Here is a 21,313-nt window from a genome sequence, read left to right as displayed (position 1 = left end):
TAAGTAAAAAAAAGGCGGCAAATTTGATAAATATAGGCGCGAAGAGATAGCGTCTTATAGAAAATTTGAATTTCGCGCCTTTTTCTACTGACAAGATTTGCTTGACCATCTATAAATCACCAATTTTAGATTTATGGTGATATTTGAGCCCTTTAAATTAAAAAAAATGCCCCCAAATGAAAATACTAGCGTTACAAATTGGTATTCTTGCGTCCGCACCTCCAATACGTCCATTTTATTGGTAATATCGGTCATAATCGGCGAGCCAAATTGGCGTTTGCGTCTACAGCCTGATTTGATCGACAGTTTAATCAGGGGCTGATTGCATAACAAACTACAACTAATATTACAAGCGGAACTCCTTTTCTAATTTCACTTATTAAATAAGGAGTTCCGCTTGTAATATTAGTTGTAGTTTGTTATGCAATCGGCCCCAGATTGGCGAAAAATTGTCCCATCTGGACCGCAACGCACCGCGACCTTGGTAAAAAGATATTGGTGGAAATAGATACCTCTTTCTCGCTCTCACTTATGGGTGCGGTGTAGTGGTCTATTACGGCCGATCGTTCGCCGTCCGAAGGCAGGATAAATGTAATAAGCCCTTTACCCCCTATACATTCCACGACTCTTCTCTTTCCGCACAGACTATAGTTCGTTTTTTTTGGCATTAGAAATAAGGTAAAGAATCTTGATGTCTTTTAATTGAAAAATACATTTTAAAAATAAGTTACGGCAAATATGTAACAAATATGAATCTAATACGATCATTTATATTCTTCTGCTTTCATAAGTAATAGTTACTGATTTATAAAAAGCGTTTTTCATTTAAAAGACTTGTCAAGATCGCTTACCTTCTTTCAAGTTCTTTCTAATGCTAAAAAAAACGAACTATAGTATAGTACGTACATTACGATACAAGTTCGGGAGTGTTTTAAATCTACACGAGTTGCGAATTACCTATTCGCACATGTATCGTACGTTTTACAGTACATATGGCCCTTCAAAATTATCATAGTCACGTTATGTGCTAATTATCGCATTAGTGCAGTAAAGTAGCACCATATGTAATGTAAAATACAAGTGTGTGCCAAGCACTACGGTTGTGGAAGCAATAATTCGGTTGGTGACATTTGGATGCGAAGTCTCACTTGTCCCATTACCCCGTAGAAAAACAAATAAAATACGCCTGTTTTACACAAGAGTTTAATTATCATGAAATGAAAAAACATGCAAGTACATTTTTTAAATGTTACATTTCGTTATCTTTAATGGTGCCATTGGTATGCTGCTGTGGATGGGTTATACATAATAATAATTATTATCAGTGTAACTATGTACTAAACACTTAAAACTAAAAGCTGTTTAGGTGCCTGAATATGTTCCAACTAAAAAAATAGGACGGATCAATTAGTTCTTTCCAGATTAATAAAAAAATGCACTAGCAAGCTCTTGTTTACAAATGTGTCTGAAAAGAAAATAAAACATAAACTAAAACTTCATAACACTAATTAAAAAAAAATGAAACAACAACAGGAAGTGTTTTACATTACATGCGTAATACTATATATATTAGATTATCCCTAATGCGGCTGCATCCTTATAATATATGCCTTAGGTATCTTGTATAGGATCCGGCCCCGTGGTGTTTCAATGTACATTAAAAAACATGTAGTCTAAGTTCAGATAAGTATTTTTCTCGTCAACGAACATGAAGATGTATAAAACAAAAATAATTATTTAATTTAATAAATTTAATTTTCTGTTCGCTATGATACCACTTTTGGCAGCTTATACGTGGGCCGTACTGAAAGTTTCTGGATTCTGATATATGAGAAGACTTATTTTTTCTAAGTGGCCAGTCCAGGAATTTTCAGTATGACCTAAGTATATAGGTATATTTTAATTCTTGTTTGATTCCCTTCTTCGGTTATTTTTATTTGATTATGAATTTGGTCCAGTCTATGACGATTTTGACAAATAATATTATAATGTACCTAGAGATAGTTATTTTCGTGTCACCACCACAGGACCGAATACTATTAGTCCTAAAAAGTCCGAAATTGCCAAGGTATCATTAAATCACAGAATGCTATTTTTGAGATATAGTGACTAGCCATAAATTTATTTAACGATAATAAGTATCTATTGTCGATGGCTCCGAGAGATTTTCATATGTATCGTAAATAATGTAGTCACTACCAACAGCTTTATATGACACCAATCGCAATTTATAACAATTGTTTCGTCGACCAACAAAGATAATACTAAAAACTTACAGGATTACTCTATCTAAAATATTTTCTAACAAAACGATTTGTTGTTTATTATGTAGATAAACAAAGCGTAAAATAACAATATGACGTTCATGAACCTTCAGAATTTTTTAAAATATTTTAGATATAAAAAACACTTAAACCATCAGAGAGTACCAAAGTCATCACAGATTTGGAGAATTTCGCTCGCATCAGCACGTCTCGAGAATGCAAGGATTTAAGGCCTGTTGTACCAGAGAATTATTCATATTAAATTAAGTAATAGAGCTGCATTTCTTTTGTTACGGTGTGTTAGCGGTGACCGGGTAAGATAAGATAAAACAGGAACCCAGGGGCGAACGGTGAAACACTAAATATTGCGGAACAAAGGAAATGACACACTATAAACTCTTGAATTTAATGTCCATTGACACATTTTCTGTCGCGTATGGTAGGCTGGGCCTCGGGGAGAATAGTTGAAAAAGTCAAGAAAGAGAACCCGCATTTAAGTGCTCAAACAGATATTTAATATTTTAACAAAGTCACCTCAAAGGTACCTCACCCCGTCGAGCCTCTTTCTTAACATTTGCACCTTTAAGCATTATGAATATACCTTTCAAAAATAGTCCTAAATTTTAAAATCATATAAATATGTACTTATAGTCGTTATGTAAAGAAGGTCAAATGGTCGCATGCTTCGAGCAACACCGGCTTCCGACACATCGGAAACGAGGGGCCCAAGCGATATCTCACCGTACAAATCTTTCTGCCATTTTTCGCGGGGGGAAAGGTGCACACAGTCGCACTTCTCACACACTTACATACAAAATCCAATCTGTAATGACGACACAAATACATAGAAAATGACACACGTCAAAGACAAATCTTGCAAACCTCGATCTCTTTTTGTGTACGGACGAGTGACAAGTGGCACAACACGCACACTAACACATTTTCGTTGAAGTATGTTATTGTATTCTGAGAGATGAGAAGTCGGATTTGTCGCTCGACCGATCCGCAATTTGTACTGAGCGAGCAAAATCGATAAATCCAACAATTACATGAGACTAAAATATAATAATTGTGTTTGAATGTAATTAAACGTATGATATGTAAAAAAAAATATTACATGTGAAATGTAACACTTTCTTTTTGTAAATTTGATGTCCCCGACCTCTTTTTATAACAAAAAGCCGAGCAAACAGGCATTTTTGTGCAGCAGTGTTCACGCGCGCGTCTGGACTCGGTCTAGTGAAAAATCCAAGTGCAACTAGTTTTATTACCCGCGCTAGATGAGATTGACGCGCTAATCTTGTACCTCGGCAGAGGGGAAATAGTGCGAATGCCGCCTCCCTTCCGTGTTGCTCGAAGGTCGCATGTTATGTATTCCAATACGGTATAATACATATAATTACAAAATGCTGTATGTACCATAATTTAAAATACAACTTCAAAAGCTGCCAGTACTTTGTGGCTAAATTACAAAATGCAACATTACTTTGGCAAATATAATATTAAATATTAACGACTCACTATTCATACGAGGCACTTAGTTACACATAAAATAATATTTTTCATCGTGTTATATGTATACCACCATCAAAGTACTGGCAAGTCTATATGATCGGAGGGTGCAAATAATCATAGTAAGGTGTAATAAATACCATCTTTTATAAACTTTAAATAAAAGTAATATTCCCTACCCCTTATTATCACCCCGATTATTTGTGTGAAACAAGAGAGACAGGCGCCTATTTTGATATTCAAAAAGACCCTGTACTATGCTTAAACTACGTGTCAACAAAACTTGCTTATACATATGTATACTTGCTAACTAAGCACATGCAGTACAAAAACTAACAATACGTGGTGTTGATCTACAACATCAAATTTATAGCGATTCAGGATATTTGGAGTTCAAACAATTCAATGTTATTCGGAAGATACGTTATACAGAATCATAGGTTGCGGCGAATTCACATGAATAAGTATGTTGTGTAGAGTGATATATTATATGTAACATATTTATCTTTTGGCTGGGTGCTATCATTGGACATTGGATAAAAGCTACAGTAGTAGGTAAGCGACATACCATTATTTTTTTTCTTAATATGCTAAATAAAATTCAGTAAAAAATAAATACACCATACCAATCAATAAAATGTTTGACAAAGATACTAGTTTATATAGCTCCACCCTGTTATTAAATATAAAATGTTTAACAGATGCCAATATAAATTAAATTAAGTTTTCTGTCATGTTTTCGCGTGGAACACTAAAAAGCACAATCAAATAATTGGTATACGAAATGATAACTACACACCAAATCACTTTACGATTCAATTGTTAGCTTTCACAAAACTAGAAATTGTAAATTAAAGAACCACACCATTATTCATACTTGAAACTTAAATTTCTGGTAAATACACAACATTCTATAGTGTGATTTTGTATGTTTTAAATAGATTTACTCCTGTACAAACTTTATTGTCGCTTTTAGCCATTGTATCGATCATAATAAGACATATTAAACATGTATTCCATATATTTCGAATAAGTATATCATCCCAATGTCGTCATGAGGCTAACAACTGCCATACGAATACAATGCAATAAGAAGGCAGTAGCCTAATACTATCGTTTATTAGCGATATGTGTAAGGTCGACACTAACCTTTTTACTTGTCTCATAAAAATGTACCTATGGATAGGAGGAGATCTTTTGACAACTCAGTAATTTTCAATATCTTGAGAACAAGAAAACTTATAAATAAATCGTTTTCCTTAACTAATTTCAGAAGCAAAACAAGCATATCCTAACAAACAAAAGCTAGATAAGCGGCCGAAGCCATGACGGCCCTCCGGCTACGTCAAAACAAATTCGATAAAAAAATACTTTTAAATAGACGCACAGTCGCATGATTTTTCGGAACACTTTGTGGTAAAAAAAACTCACACAGATCAATCGATTACTATAATGAGGTACACCGGTAGTTTTCTTACGATTTAAGGACCAAATGTTGGGAATTGACGCGTTGATGTGTGTTCAACGAATAGAAGCGACGCTGGAACAAGGACCACACAACGACACAAAGGACCAAAAACTTCGTGATTTTATTTTAAATTAATTGTTATTATTAGAAGTTCAGCGGTTTTTATTAAATGTAAATAACTTAGTTTACAATGTTTCGGAATAGATTCTTTTCAAGTTTTAATAGTGTTGTTGCATTTATTTACCTTATAAGTTTTAGGTAAATAAACCAGAAGTCATTCATATATTTGGGTATACAAACGATTACATAGAAATTATAGACAAATCCATAAAATTTTCGATTTTCAGTCACTGGAAATTATGAATACTGTTCAGATAATTTTAAACTGGATAAATAACCAAATGGTCCACGTTGCCAGTGCCGCTTCTAAAGGCTCCTCTTCACGTTGGGCCAACACCAACGCCAACGCCAACGAGGGACGCATTTATGCGTTAGAGGGAGCAAGTGATATTGCTATCTCATTCTACCGCATGGCTGCGTCCCTCGTTGGCGTTGGCGTTGGCCCAACGTGAAGAGGAGCCTTAAAGAGTTTATTCTCGTATTATGCCGCATAAAAGGGACCGATTTACGCTTTACACGTACACAGAGCGATTTACAATTGCTGCATTATGAAAAAATGCTCTAAACTGTTAGAGGTATCGCTGCGTAAAAGTGCGTCCAGACCTGGCGAATGCGCCGCTAATCCGCCATTTGCAGATCACTTGCTGCACAAATTGCGCACTACATATCGTACTACACCGCGAACAGCTTCATTCGCGGAGCGTTCGAAGGACCTGGACCCTCATTTAGGTCCCTTCTATACAGAAAGAGCCGCCATACACGGACTGCTCGAGCAGTAACCCAGTGATCAACATACACGGACTGCTTTTGCAGCTTGACCGCATGATGAAATTTCACCGCGCAGCCAACCGCCCGAAGCAGTTGCAACTGCTTGAGCGGTTCGTGTATCGCGAATGACGATTTTGTATTGAAACTGCAGATCACCCAACGGCGACCGCTTGAAGCTGTTGGCACTGGCTGCTCAAAGCAGTCCGTGTATGGCGGCCCAAAGACATTTGTTTTGGGGTTTTACTTGAAGTGTCCGAGTGTGAATGCGTCCATGACTTTGGGCGTGTGCTCGTCGATGCCGATCATGTCGAGGACGCCCTCGTGGCTCCCGTCGGTTGTCGCGACGCGGTGCGACGCTAGCGACATCACGATTAGCCTAGAAACCAAAGTTAGCTTAGCTCACGTATAAAGAAATCGTTAGACCCATGGCTAACTCTAATAGTTCACTCTTGTTCTAGTGTACAACTGTACACTCAAATAAGAGTGAACAATAAGTGAAAAGCGTTCATAATAGAGGACCTTAAAAATGAATTATTAGGTTCCTATGTATGTTCAGAGAAACCTGGAATCAGCTTGAGCTGCACTGAAACGATAAAAAACAACGCATAATTGGTTGCCAGTTGGAGTCCTGATTTAAAGATGCAAAGACATAATGTCCACTAAAGGTGAGTTGAGGGTGTTGCTTTATACTATCCTCAAAACATACTGACAACCGTGGTCGTAGAACTTCTCATTCACACTCGCTTGGTCGTAGGTAGAGCGAGAGAGACAGTGATATGACCCCGGTCCTCCGGTTTGCGGCTAGGCTACTATAGTACTTACTTGGCTTTCGCCTCGACCGCCGCCCTATAACGCACCAGCGCCCTCACGGGGCAGTGGTCGGGGACCTCCTTGCCCTGTGCCGGCGGCGGCCCGAACCTGCCCCCCGCGCCCCGCCCGCCCCGCTGCTCCTGGTCCAGCTCCATGTACCGCGTGGTCCGGTCCACCATGTTGATGAACACGTCGTACTTGTTCTTCTTTTTGGCGGCCCACTCTATGGGCGCGTCCAGTTGAACTCGGCCGAGGTTGGCTTTCTGTTGGTGGTAAGTTTGAAATTACGCACACATCTAAGGGTCCAATGTGTATTTGCGTCTCACATTTTACTTAGTGAAAGAGTGCGTTGATAATAAATGTGATGATGATGAGATGAAAATGCACATGGGACCAAGATATTGGTCAGAGGGAATACCATCCCTATATAGGATGGCTCTGTGTGCGCCTATATAAGGATGGTATATTACACATGGCAATGTTGTAGCAAAATAAAAAGGATAGAGATAGAGTTAGACCAAGACAAGTCTGCAACGATTTTGATAGCACACGCAGTACAAGTGTTATTTATACGTCAAAATTTCATTGAAGTTTGACGTTTAAAATAACACTTGCAATGCGTGTGCTACGTAAATCGTTGCAGACTTATCTTTGTCTAACTCTACATAGATTTAATAATAAGATCTTGTTTGAGACTAGTAATAGACCGGGAGATAGTGACACATTTTACTGGGTCATTTGTACCAGTATGGCGGTTCGTCAGGGGTCTAAGTACGTAAAGAACGAAATAAAAATGATGGTCATAGCGCTGGTACCGGCGGCCCAATCGCGTGGGCGTTAGTCGAACGTGTCGGATAAAATACGAGTGTCGAACGATTTGTTCCACAAAAATCCTCGTATTATTCGATAGTCCATAAAAAAGAAGTAGACGGTAGCGTAATGCCATACTTCTCCGGTGTGACTTACAGCCCGCCATACTGAGGCGAACACATTAATTAAAAAAAAAACAATTCAATCATTTGTGCCAAGCTAATTTTTGCACAGGTGATCATCGTCGAGCAGCCATTCATGGACATCACCATGCCATACTTTTCGGATGGTTCCAAATGGCCGCTATACCGCCGCAAAGGAGTTAATTTTTTTTTTATTGCTACATGCTTAGACCCCTGACGAACCGCCATACTGGTACAAATGACCCAGTAAAATGTGTCACTATCTCCCGGTCTATAAGTGTTAGTTTGTGTAAGTGTGTACCCTCGGTGTATCCTGACCTTTAACTTTATTTATGTCAGAACACGGCTTATCCCTAAGCAGGGAATGAAATTAACTATAATCGTTTACCCTGAAATTGTACTCCGCCTGGTCGAGAGAGGCCGATTTCTTGTCGATGTTCACGATTTGCACGCCTTCGTCTGTGAACACAGCGAGCTTCACGTTGTCCTCGCGCTTCAGGATTTGAAGAGCCAGTATGATAGCTGAAACAAAAAAAATACAAATAGTACAGTCACCACTCGGGATTGTTACGCCATTTAGCGCGCTAAATGGCGCAACAATCGCGGAGCGTGATGGTACAATATTATCTGCATTATAGTCGTTTAGAAATATAGATTTATACTGGGGGCACTGAGGGCCGCATCCTGATTCTGTTCTGCTATGCGAAAACGGTCTTAGAATAACGACAATAGATATTCATAGATTTTGGAATAAATGTACAGTCACCGACAAAATCATCAATATTCAATGACGTTAATTCCCGACATTCCCGTGTAAGTGACGCGATTAATAAATTCCATCGCTGTCCATGATCAAAATCTTCTTAGTGACTAACCTAGTTTAGGGCATTAGAAAGCCAAAAATGGAAGATATTTTTTTCAATTTAACCCGACCAATCGCTGTTTATTAAGTAAATTTCGAAACGACACGCTGCCAACTTGCCCCAAACATTCTGCCAAGAGTAAACAACTAAATAAAATGTTACCGGCATGTCCCGGTGTGACGTGTTTATTATAGAAGCACTCTGCAAGCAGGTGTTTCTTGCACTTTTTCTCGGCGTCGCCGTCGCCGGCGGCGGTGACGGGCGCAGGCGCCGGGGTGGCCTTCGTCGGGGTGGCGGTGGCGGTCGTCTTGCGACCCTTCTTAGGTAGCACGAAGTTCTTGCAGAAGTGGCGGCCTGCGGGTAAATGAGGGTTACATAAATATAAATTGTATTAGAAAATGTACCATTGGTTTGTTACACATTTGATTTCGTATTTTGACGGATTTTAATGATATGATTAAGAAGTGTTAAAATACAAGCTTTCCTAATGGATGGACTCTATATGGAGTGCTCCACGGCTCCACTTAATAACCTAGTTATGCAAGATATTGGGGAAAAAAATAAGTTGCAATCACACATCTTGAATGGTAGGAATCAATTATTAGAGACGTAAAACAGTGAATATAATTTGAACCATTTCTAGACAATCCATATATTATTTTCAGACACTATTTTTATAAATATTCTTGCTAATTCGTAGCGTTACCGAGTTTAGTGAAGAGTTGTTTACCTTTAAACATGTGCGGTCTCATGTCCATAGTGATAAGGTAGCGCGCTCCAGTTTTGGGCGTGAGCGACCAGGTCATGTCCACCAGATTCGTTAGCGCGTTCAGCACGGCTTGGTTCGGGGGCTGGTCGATGCCTGCAAAGTTATTTGGCGTTAGAAAACTGTAGTTTAAAGATGAACTAGAATCCTGACATATAATAGGGACTTGAATTGTTATTTTTTACAATTCACGCCTATTTTGCGAATTTTTTTTATACAATGTTCCGATGTTTCTTACTCTCAAAAACTCATCCCGGACATCGGAAATCCATGGCACACTGGCCCCCTTTCGAAAGTGACTTGAAAAAGATAAGATGTAAAAAATGGTAAACCTTCCTTGTGGTTTAACGCAGTCCGATTAAAAAACAAGAAGTATAGATTTTTACGTTACTTACCCCAATGCTTGACCTCCTTGGGGTGACGGCGGGTGACTGACCACTCCCACAGCCCAGTTTTGCTGTCGAATATCTGGCGGGCCCGGCGGCGTCTCTCTTTCTCCACAGCCACTTTTGCTTTCTCGTGTTTCAGCGGTCTGTAATAAGCATTATACTCAATTATCTGTACACTTACCTCCTTATTCATAAAACTTAGCAAACCTCTGTTAAATTTTGTACCACACAAATGTTAAAATGATAGATAAGGACAAACGATTATCAAGGGCTTGTTATACTTGATAAGCGTTTTTGAATAGACGTCGTCATTAACTCATTAGTCCAACCAACCTGCTCTTTTTTTTATAATTATTCAGCGTGATGTACACCTCGATGGGCGTGACCTTCGACTTCTTGATGACGTCACTGTTGCTGAGCAACGACACCAGGATCGCGGTGGTGGGCGAGTCGCTCGTGAGGAAGCCCATGTTGTGCACACGCTGCACGTTGTATAGGAGATCGCTGAGCTCCATGTGTGGGAGCACTGCGTCCCACACCTGAGGAGATAGTATGGTTATAGGTCTCTTAACCTCTGTCACACAGTCTTAATACTAGTACAAATTATCTAAAATGAAATTTCAATCATTATAAAATAGAACAGAGTTGCTTTTGTTTAGTTTCCATTTTATACCATTGGTTCACATTTGACTGCCAATTTTTCTGCTAGAGGTTAAGTGGTATAAAATTGGGAAAATAATTTTAACTGTAAAATTGCACTGACAATCTATTGTGCAGAGACAAAGTGTTATGGGTGCGTGGGCTATTTTTGCAGTAAGATTACCAATACATACAGTATAACTATTGAGTTTTATTTTAGGGTGGCTCAAAAATACATTTGACAAATGGACAATTAGTGTGGCATATGCTTAATAAATTTAACACACTTTTTCGTTTGTGTATCAAAGAGTCATAGCTAAAGGAGTATATTTTGAAGGTAATACGTTTTGTTTTAGTTAAACGATGGTAGTTGTAATTTTTGATGATATTTTTCAATAGATGCGTGCGTAAGAAGAATATTGCTAAAAATTATTTATCAATATATTTTTGGGCCATCCTGTATCTCCACATTGTCGTCTTCAGGCTCCATCATCAGTTTGATGTAAATTTTAATATTTGTTAGCTTGCGGAACAAATAAAGCTAAATAGAAAAAACAGCATACATCCTGTGAAGTCAGCAAATGTCCGGGTATGTGGTCAAGCGTGAACCGATGTTGTTCGACCATCGCGGCTGCCGCGACAGGATCCTCACAGTGCCTCAAGTCCTCCACCTAACAAGAGAATATTATTTTTAAGCAAAATATACAAATTATGTTTATAGTCCTAAACAACTTGGTACACTAGGTAAACAATAACACATGAAATGAATCGCCTCGCAAGCATATTCTCGCGTGAAGCACTTTTGGTCTGTAAAGTCGTGAATAACCCGAGGTATCGTGGCTACGTGTGCCTCGTTCTGTGTGGACGCGTATACGCTTAAATAAACATTGAATCCTTATTATATCCTCATAAGAGAAATTTTACCTTTTGTATATACTCGAGCACAGTCTTTGTCTGTTCGTGGTCGGCGGCCAGTTGCTTCGCTTTTTTCAAACCGTAGATAGCGTATTTGATTACCGCGTCGCGCGCTGGAATATCATTTTTCATAAAAAACATATTTCATAAAATAACTAAGTTTACGGTAAAATATATAATATCATTAATACAACGAAGTAAAACTGTCCTAAAGGGGCAAACAAAAGTCAACACACATATTTACCATATTCTGTTAAGGTACTTTCAGATTTAGCGAATGCACCTCCTTATGTGGTGGCTCTTATTATGTGAGCCACTTGAAGTATCAGAAAACATTGGTACACTCTCACTAGATCTTGAAGTGCCTATTTTATTTATACGTACACTGAAAACTGTATGGGAGTTGATAAAACTTACCTTTATCATTTTCGTCGACTTTAACATGGCTCTTCCTGAGGAGGGTGTTGTGGGAGCGGCCGTGGCGAGCCTTCACCCTGGTGAGTTCCTTTGCTAGTTCCATGGTGTCTTTGGAGGTATACCACGACCTGACGATCTTGCACCAACCTTGGCCATTTCCTGTGTATAATATGCTTTTTCACTTCTCATGCTCAAAAAGTGCACCTTTATGTCGTGCGTAGACGACATAAAATCGCATTTTATGCTCTAGAGCATAAAAGTAAAATTTTCTTCTAAGACTAAGGTAATCGGTCTCAACAGCCAAACAGTTAAAACATATTGCACAATTTTACTGAGCAATAAAATTGTGTAGATGACAAAACTTGTTATATTATTTTATTTTTGCTACAATTTATTAGAAATCCGTATTTTCTGTCATTAAATTTAGTAAATCACATAAAATAGGAGTCGATTATCGTTCAAAAATGCTCCGAAATGTTTGACTTGGCAGAAAACCAAGCGTCTGAAACTCTGATCACATGTTGAAAATTTAAAAAAAATAATTAAAAAGTTAGTCGGCGGGAATTGGTTATGTATTATGTTCTTTTGCTTTACGACAATTTCGTGGTGTAAATTGCCGTGAAAAATATAATTATTTTCCTCGCAATGGAAGTGAAAAGCAGAGTGTACAACAAGGGCATAAATGTCCATTTTTACCCTCGTCTACTATTTCTTCGCTTTGCTCAGACCAAAAAATTGCCTCGGGTAAAAATGGGTCACTTTATGCCCTTGTTGTACAATCTACTATTTTAATACAGGCGTTATTGATAGTGTCCAACCGAAACTTGGTTCAAAATGTTACTTGATAATTTTAGGGGATTGGGGATAAATTAACCAAAACTAGCTAAAATAATGATTTGTCAATCTCTACAGGTACAAGAAAATCTAATTAACATTTTTTTATTAGTTTCTGTCCATTATATTTAAAATAGATACTTGATTGAAAACCTTTAGGATACAGATACGTAACATGCGGTCATTTTCTAAAGATAATTAATTTATCAGTGGGTAGGATCCAAAGAACTACATTTTTAACACACTACATATCTTGATCACCTTATTTTGCATCTAAAAGGGAAAGTAATCTATGTTGCTTACCTATTATGAAAACTAAACTATTTACCTGTTTTCAATAGCCTTGTGTATTTGCAGAAAAGCATCATCTGTTCAGGAGTGTTGCAAATTTGTCCAACAGCTTTGTAAGTAGCGGCCTTGACATCGGCACTTCCAAGCAATAGGCACTTAGTGAGAGCAAAAGCAATGGTTTCAAATCTTGTGTACCATCCATCTTTGTAAGCCTGTGTACAAAACATTAACTACTGAGAGAAGTCTCACAGTCACATGGTATTAATACTAATCCTTCATTGTTGTAATATCTTCAAGCACTAACAGACGGGCGTACACCGCGTACATAACCGCGACCTTGGTATGATCTGAGGCCTGTTCCATGGAGTGGCAGATGGTCCACCATACATTCGTTAAGGATGCAGCTATGAGTGAAAGCATGAAAAATATAAGATGAGGGGACCAAGTAACTTGATTCCTTGAAACCCTATCCTGAAATTGATTCTTAAACACCTAATTATGTACTAACAATAAAACACTCAATCGACAACTGTCCTAGGCCTTACTGAGTTGCAATAAGGCTTAATAGGATTGGTCAGTTTAACTGCGTCCACACCAGTTTAAAATTGTCTGCCTTGTTTTTTTTCTGAATTGTTTAAATCTATCACATGCATATCCAAGTTAACAGAAGAGGCAGATAACGTTCGATTTTATGACGTTAGCGGTAGACCCTCAGACCCTAGAAATATTGTTATGTATCCAGTTTCAAAATAAATAAATTAATATTAACATCAATAAATTGCTCTGATAATTAGATTAAGATTAATTACGATTCATAAGAGCTTGTTGCTAGGCCTACATGAATAAAGTATATTATGATTTTTTGATTTTTTTGATTTATGAATAATAATTTTAAGTGTGTCATAGTTATCAAATTAATTTGGTAATTTGCTCAAATTTATATATAATATCTGTTTGAAAAGTTACCTTTAAAATTACATCCACAACTTCAAGATTATTGACTCCATTAGCAAGTGCCTCATCAATTGTTTTCAAGTTTTCAGCTTGGAAGTATTTTTGTGACGTCCAGCAGCCCGGGTAATACTTGGGGACTTCATTTCCCGTATGAAGAAACCTTGTCAGCTGATTGCGGAGTTTCAAATCAAGTGGAGGTATTGGTGTTGTCATTGTTGCCTGTAATTTTAAAATCTTTTGGTGTTTAAAAATACAAAATGTTTCATGTGAATAAAAAAAACTAATAACAGTAACATAATGGTCAGTTAAGTTGCATGCAGTTTTCATTTGCATTTTTAATACATTTAGTTCTATAACATTTGCATAATTACATATTGTTCTACATCGGACATTCTTATGTCAATAAAAGGATTATTAATGGGGATGTACCGACTAGTCGCCGACTAGTCGGGAAAGCCGACTATCCGGCCACATTTGTAGTCGGCGATTAGTCGGCGACTAGTCGGCAAAAATGGCCGATTAGTCGGCACTTTAATAGTGAAAAAAAAACAGAAAAAAAAGAAATAAACAGTCAATATTTACCATATGTTTTATGTTTATATTACTAAAATACCTATTCAGGGTGCATACGAACACTTTTGTTCATATAATTGACCGTTTGATCGTTATCGTATGTTGGTGGGATGGTGTTTTCCTCTACAGGTCGATTTCTACGGATTCTCGTGTAATTTCATGTGCAAGTTCGATAGTATTTTTTTTTATTGTTATTCAGTTTTTGTTTTTCTTTTAATGGTGGAGCCATGAGGAACTATTAATGTTATTTCAAAATTTAGAGACTTAGTCAGGGCATGTTGCTCATAAAGACGCTGACCACAGGGGATAGGTTCTTAACTGGCGACTACGTACGGGAAATAGAGCCTTGGAAATACCTCTTAAAAGCTGTACTGACGGCCTGCTCAGGATCGCAAAATAAAAGAACTAAAGACAGAAATTAAACGAGGATTCTTGTGATAAGTCTTTGAACCTGTAGAGAACACCTTTTAGCCAAGCTAAATTATGATGAATAGCGCAACCAAAGGAGCAAAACTATTGTTTTTCACCTGAACTTATACGAAACTAATGATCGGGCCGACTAGCCGACTAATCGGCCATTCGAGCACCGATTAGTCGGCTAGTCGGCCAAATCAATAGTCGGTACATCACTAATTATTAACCTTTGGTATGCTTAGAAGCATATATAGCCAATTTAAATATGTGTTAACGGTCTCCTAGCCTAGTCGGTAGCGTCCCTGCCTATGAAGCAGGAGGTCCCGGATTCGAATCCTGGTAAGGGGCATTTATTTGTGTGTTCATCACAAATATTTGTTCCTGAGTTATGGATGTTTTCTATGTATATAAGTTTCTATATATATATGTGTATATTATGTATATACCGTTGTCTAGTACCCACAACACAAGCCTTATTAAGCTTACTGTGGGACTAGGTCTGTATTGTAAAATTGTCCTTATAATTTATTTATTATTTATATTATTTATTTATTTATTATGTTTTATTATGATTGCTATATGAATAACAAATTTTTGACAGGAGCTTACGAAAGGTTAATTGGTAGTTGTAAGGTGTTTTAGGTCTAATTATGAAAACTATTAAAAAAAAAGGAATTTTATCAAATACTTATTGCATAGGTATTTAATAACAAACAAAAATCTAACCAAAATATTATTACAAAGTTGTAAAAAATACCATGTGTGTTCAGCTGCATTCACTATTGTTGTAAATATTGATAATGAACACTCATCTAGACACAATAGAACTGTATCCTAGTCCAATTCTAGTGCTGATAAATTATTCTTTAAAGGTATACTAATTAATGCATGTAATTTTATCGACCTAATAATCGCATCTAATAAAAGACCGTCACAAAACATTAGCCACTGGAACGTCGAAAGTGGGTACTTGCAGAACAATTAGAAAATATGGGTTGTCTATCACAGCAGTCTGGAGTGCCGTAGCGCGCGGCAGAGCTAACACTAGAGGTTAACGCACGAGAAAACTATTAATTTTTTGCCCGAATTCAAGCGAAACATGTGCATATAAGTATGTGACAATAAGATTGAGGATGTGGCTGACAAAAAACTGACAATGGACGCTGCTTTCCATAACCATCAAGTTGAGGATTTTGGACATCGTAGAAGCTGTAATAAAATAAACTTGATTAGCTAAATAATATAATTTGTCAACTTACCTAAATTCGTGTGGCTAAGTTCTTGAAAACAAATTTATCTCGAGAACTCAGCTCAGCGGTGAATAGGGCCTTAGTTCTCTATCGTTCCGTTCGTGTTCGTGATACTTTCTTTTTTTTTAATATTTAATTTTTTTTCTTTTATATTGCCATAAGAAAAAAAATTACACATTTGCCTAGGAATTTTATTCTTCTTTAATAGGTTTGTATGGAAAACATTAAATTAATTTATAACTTAATTTTCTTGTGACTTAATAAATTAGCAAAAGCTATAAATAATCTTAATAATTATAGTTTGTCAAAGGACTATCTCATTTCAAACATAAACAGAGAGGATCATACAATCTTTATCTTACACTAATACTATCTAGCACCCAAAAGAAAAGCATGCGTATAGTTTTATTGTTCTTATTTACTGACATATTTGGTTTGACCAACTATGTTAATAAAGCGGTATCCAGACGGGATGATCAAATCGACCGATATGATCAGAAATGAAATTGGCGTCAATCTCAAATTTAATCACCAATTTTAGATTTATGGTGATATTAGAGTGAGAAATAGAAAAAATGCCCCAGAAAGAAAATACTGGTGTCACAAATTGGTCCGTTGGTATACTTGCGTCCGCACCTCATTTTATCGGTAATATCGGTCATTATCGGCGGTTGAATTCGGCGAGCCAAATTGGCGTTAGCGTCCGCAATTTGGCGTCGATCGGGCAATTTAATCAGATTGGTGAAAATTTGACTAATCTGGATACGCCTTAAAGCGTTATATTTATGATTAAATAAAACGCGCATTTATGTAGTCAGCAGTTTTAATAATGACTCAAACAGGCGAAGAACTTCGATTGACATTGACATTCGGTTGGCTTGATCATAGAGTATAGACCAGTCAGTGGTCAGTATAGACACAAGACCAAAATTCAAAACATCAACAAAAACATATGAACATCAACATGTCAGTGCAATAGTTTTGGCAGAAATCCTTGCGATATTATTTTTAATAATACTTTAATTCCATTACAAATCCAAAATCCTATAATGTTGCATAATGATCATAACATTGCAGATGCTGATAGTTGTCCGTGAATCCATTTTGGCCCTTTTGAATGGATGGCTGCCTCCGTTTTTCACTCAACTGCTTAGGCAGTTGAGTGATAACAGGCTGATCCGTGTGAAAGAAGAAATCGAAGACCAGGTTTATGCAGACTACGATGACGAATGTGGAGTGGAATTCTTCCCGCCGGTGTACGCTCAACGGTATGCAGCAGTCTGCGATTGCCTTATGGACGAGCAGTGGTTTGGCAGGGTAGAAAAGGCAAGTTCTGTTTTATTTTTTATTTTTTTTTCGACCAAAACTTGCTATTAAAAAAATTGATCAAATTAGCACAATTTTTTTTCTTATGGAGCTGCTAAATTTCCATTGACACTATTGAGTAAGCAGAAAAGTTACCTCTGCGTTCCACCTCCGCCTACGACACCGACGCGATATCGAATCATTTGAAGGAATACGGAGAGTATAATATTTCTAATGATCAAAAATGTCTGGCAGTTGCTTTTTGAAACTTTAAAGCATCATCATTGCAGACCAGTTATTTTATTCCTTAAGTACTTTTTTGTCCAAAAAAGACTTGTACTCTCTAGTAACACTTAAACTTGAACCTTGACTTTATATTTCAGGTCTTAAATATAGGGAAGCACTATGACATCCATTTCTTGAGATACCTAACTGAAGTGGCGGGAGTAACACAAATACTTGGTTTAGATATTGCACACTCTCTGAACTGTACCTGTGATATACGTGATTTATCATTAAATTATTTAGGCAGATGGGAAACCCCATTGCAAATTACTGTAAGTCTCTTTGTGTTCTTCTATGGTTATTTAGAAAATAGATATGAATTTACCCTATTTTTGAATTTTGACTACTCAGAGTTGAAATTACTATATAAACAATATGTTACCACTATTCTGAAAAAGACTTCTAAAGTAAATTAAATATTATTTAAGTTAATTATATCCTGGGTTTTTTACCTGGTAACCAGTATCTCTATTCTCTGTTGGAAAGTTCTCTATTAGCAGTTGATTGCCAAATGTAAAGTAGACATTGCCAGGCAACCTTTGCATGTGGTGAACTACAACACTGCTAGGTCCCAGCAACTCATTTGTAATCATTTCAGCTACTTCAAGGAAATGCGGCCGACCCAGACTACCGGCTTATTGGCTGTGATGCAGTCATTGCTATTGAGATGATACAAAAACTGTTGCCCCATGATCTAGACAGGCTCATTCATAATGTGTTTGGTTTTGTCAAGCCTTGGGTTGTCCTGTTTACTACGCCTAATGCGGATTTTAATTGTCTTATGAAGAATTTGAACAAGAATGGACTCAGGCAGTCAGATCATTACTTTGAATGGACCAGAGAACAATTGCATGATTGGTAATTGGTTTTTTTTCAATCCTAATTATTTAGTAGAAGAAGAGCAGCATCACTGTAAGCTCAAGATAGCTTGTGTTGTGGGTACTCTAGTGATGGTTCAAATCGAAAAATTTTCAAACCGAATAAGTCGACTCCGATTTAAACCCAAATCGGTTTGCAAACCGATTTGGCCAAGTCGATTTAACTTCTATTTTTTAATTATCAGTAGTTCAAACCGCTCCGTAGTCTCTTGGTTTTGAGTTGAAGAAATCGAATTGTAAATTTTACGGTTTGTTCGACCCTTAGAATTCTTAGAATAACACGACAGCAAAAACTTTTGACTTAAAACTTTTGTAATATTTTTTTACTTTCCGTTGCGCGGTAGATCAAAATGTCATTAATTGCTAAAGATAAAACGGGAAAGCACTATACGAGCAAGCTGGAAAGGGCGTGCGGTCTCGTGCGATTCCGTGAGTCATTGCCGCGAATTCGTTCAGTTAGCAAATCGACGCGGCGCAAAACTGGCAAACCGATCCAAGTAAACCGCCAAATTGATCTCTTTAAGCCTATGCGAAATTGAACCTTACTACTTGAACCATAACTTTCATTTTACTTTACCTGTAGATACCAAGTTTTGACTTGACTCGACAAAATAATGACGGCAAAGTGCATGCCAACATTTTTCTTCGTGGTTTGAAGTCGATTCGTGTACATTTTATGCCTCAATATGTCCGACGAAAGTGACGCAGCAACAAATCGGAAAGGGTGCGCTTAGAGCGGGTGATCGTATCTTAAGTCGATTTACGGAACACTCAAGTCGATTTAGTCGACTTCAGACCTAAATCGGTTTGAACCGATTTGTGAAGTCGAATCGTAACATCGCTAGGGTACTCACTCAGACAACAATATATATTATATTATACAAATACTTAAATAACATAAGAAAACACCCATGACTCAGGAACAAATATCACGCAAATAAATGCCCTTACCTACTGGGATTCAAACCCAGGACCGTCGGTTTCTGGCAGGGCTTGACTGCTTTGCTGGTTACTGACTAGGCCAGACCAGCCGTCGAAAAGTATGCTCATCAGTTTCAAGATTTGTGTAGATTGTTCAACCTTATAGTGTATTTATTTTACATTATTAGATTATTAAATGTCACTGAACATTTCAGGTGCAGCAACATTGTAATGAGATACCCAGAATACATGGTCATGTCAAGAGGCATTGGCCCTGGACCTCCTGGCACCTCTCACTATGGCTGCTTTAGTCAGCTTGTGCTCTTCATATCAAAACATTACTATAAGAAGATGGAACTCGATGTTAACAGCTTGGTGATGGTTTCAAGTGAGTATTAATAGTAAAATCAGATTCTATAAACAATGTGTATATCTGAATAACAAGCTCTGTGTGTTCTCTATCTACTTGTGTAATCATGAACTGGCTTAGCAAGAGGCTAATGCAGCTGCAAACTAATAATGGCGCCAAGCAATAATGTTCAATAGGTAGTAATTTCTGTGATGGAAACCTTTCAAAGACCTGCTTTTTGCGTCCGTAAAACCTAAATGTCGCTGGCTTAAGGGACCCAGCCGGTCCTAAATGCATGTATTCTGGACAGTGGTACATTGGATTTTATTAAGCAAATAGAATGTCTACTTCATTGGGACGAAATTCTTTCAAATGCGAATGATATCGGCATTAAATGTATTGTAACCTTTGTTGCACACATACTTTAATAAAACGCAATATTTAGTTTAATGAACATCTTTAGATCTCCCAGAGCCTGAAGAAGTAACCGAGATTGACTGGATATCACCCAAGAATGCGAATATTTCGCGTAGCACGTTCCAAAGACTATTCGAGTTAGTATGAACATAAACAACTGAACTAATAGTCGTCTAAAGTACAGTCCGCAGCAATAGTTGCTAAGCGAGCGAGGTGTTCACAATGATCTTGACGCGACTTTATAGTTAAGAGAATAAGAGCGCGTCAAGGTAATTTAGAACACCTCGCCCGCTTAGCAACTTCTGCTGCTAACTGAAGAAACAACATACCAGCTTCACTGAGGCGTGGTATATGTGTAACACCAGAGTTTAGTAAATAAATAACACTGACAGCCCCATACAACGCCGCGAGAATAGTCAGTGATGTAGATGACATTAAATATAATTTTTACATTTTAGTTGTTTGCGTATTGCGTATTGAACTGCCAATGCCGCCCTACTGCTATTTATAATATCAAAACGCAAAATTTTACTTCTATAGTTACAAAAGTAGATTTCAAGCCTAAATAAAGCATTTTAAACCCCAAGTTTTATTTATATTCTTTGCCCTCATGTGATTTATCTTTAAGCTATGCGAATGCCTTTATATGCTTTACTACACGGATAGAGAGTTTTTGGCAATAGCGATAGCCTAGTATAGTTAGTGTAGTTATTATTCATCCCTACTTGTAGCTGTTGATATATTGTATATTGGCGTTGTTATCTGGACAAAATCTACCGTGTAATAACACACATTACATATTGCCAAAGAGAATTTAGACCAGAGGAATATTGTCAAAGTAAATTATGTAGTTAGTACATTTACTGCCATCTTTCGATACAAATATCCTTCGAGCAACACGGAAGGGAGGCGGCATTCGCACTATTTCCCCTCTGCCGAGGTACAAGATTAGCGCGTC

The 21,313-nt window shown here is 37.4% G+C and overlaps 2 protein-coding genes across 5 annotated transcripts in view; one reads left to right on the top strand and one right to left on the bottom strand.

Moving 5' to 3' along the window:
• Positions 1-6,333: 6,333 nt before the first annotated feature.
• LOC134805251 (uncharacterized) lies at positions 6,334-16,338 on the bottom strand. The gene is made up of 13 exons (XM_063778565.1): positions 16,210-16,338; positions 13,976-14,182; positions 13,047-13,221; positions 11,885-12,043; positions 11,477-11,580; positions 11,116-11,223; positions 10,247-10,452; positions 9,920-10,056; positions 9,489-9,620; positions 8,921-9,112; positions 8,284-8,417; positions 6,955-7,205; positions 6,334-6,508 (listed from the first exon to the last, which is right to left on the bottom strand). The coding sequence occupies exons 2-13, from the start codon at positions 14,174-14,176 to the stop codon at positions 6,373-6,375; spliced, it is 1,935 nt and encodes a 644-aa protein (XP_063634635.1). The 5' UTR covers positions 14,177-14,182; positions 16,210-16,338; the 3' UTR covers positions 6,334-6,372.
• A 785-nt stretch (positions 16,339-17,123) lies between these two features.
• LOC134804667 (uncharacterized) overlaps positions 17,124-21,313 on the top strand; it is a 28,347-nt gene continuing 24,157 nt past the window's right edge. For 2 of the 4 annotated variants that reach the window (XM_063777778.1, XM_063777777.1), the window contains exons 1-5: positions 17,125-17,526; positions 17,889-18,062; positions 18,389-18,648; positions 19,805-19,977; positions 20,402-20,492. In XM_063777778.1, coding sequence (XP_063633848.1) covers positions 17,260-17,526; positions 17,889-18,062; positions 18,389-18,648; positions 19,805-19,977; positions 20,402-20,492 — 965 coding nt within the window. In that variant the 5' untranslated portion in view covers positions 17,125-17,259. Of the gene's footprint in view, positions 17,527-17,888; positions 18,063-18,388; positions 18,649-19,804; positions 19,978-20,401; positions 20,493-21,313 lie in introns of all 4 variants that reach the window. The other 2 variants (XM_063777781.1, XM_063777780.1) reach the window with 2 other exon arrangements.

Source organism: Cydia splendana, chromosome Z (genome assembly GCF_910591565.1).
Source record: "Cydia splendana chromosome Z, ilCydSple1.2, whole genome shotgun sequence".
NCBI lineage: Eukaryota > Metazoa > Arthropoda > Insecta > Lepidoptera > Tortricidae > Cydia > Cydia splendana.
This window is presented reverse-complemented; position numbering and strand designations above follow the sequence as displayed.

Excerpts from the sequence above, each read along its gene's own strand:
- LOC134805251 (XM_063778565.1), bottom strand. The coding sequence starts at position 14,176 with ATGACAACACCAATACCTCCACTTGATTTGAAACTCCGCAATCAGCTG. Across the intron at positions 12,044-13,046 it reads CACAAGGCTATTGAAAACAG|GAAATGGCCAAGGTTGGTGC; the intron begins GTAAATAGTTTA and ends TATTATACACAG. Across the intron at positions 11,581-11,884 it reads AGTCGACGAAAATGATAAAG|CGCGCGACGCGGTAATCAAA; the intron begins GTAAGTTTTATC and ends ATGATATTCCAG.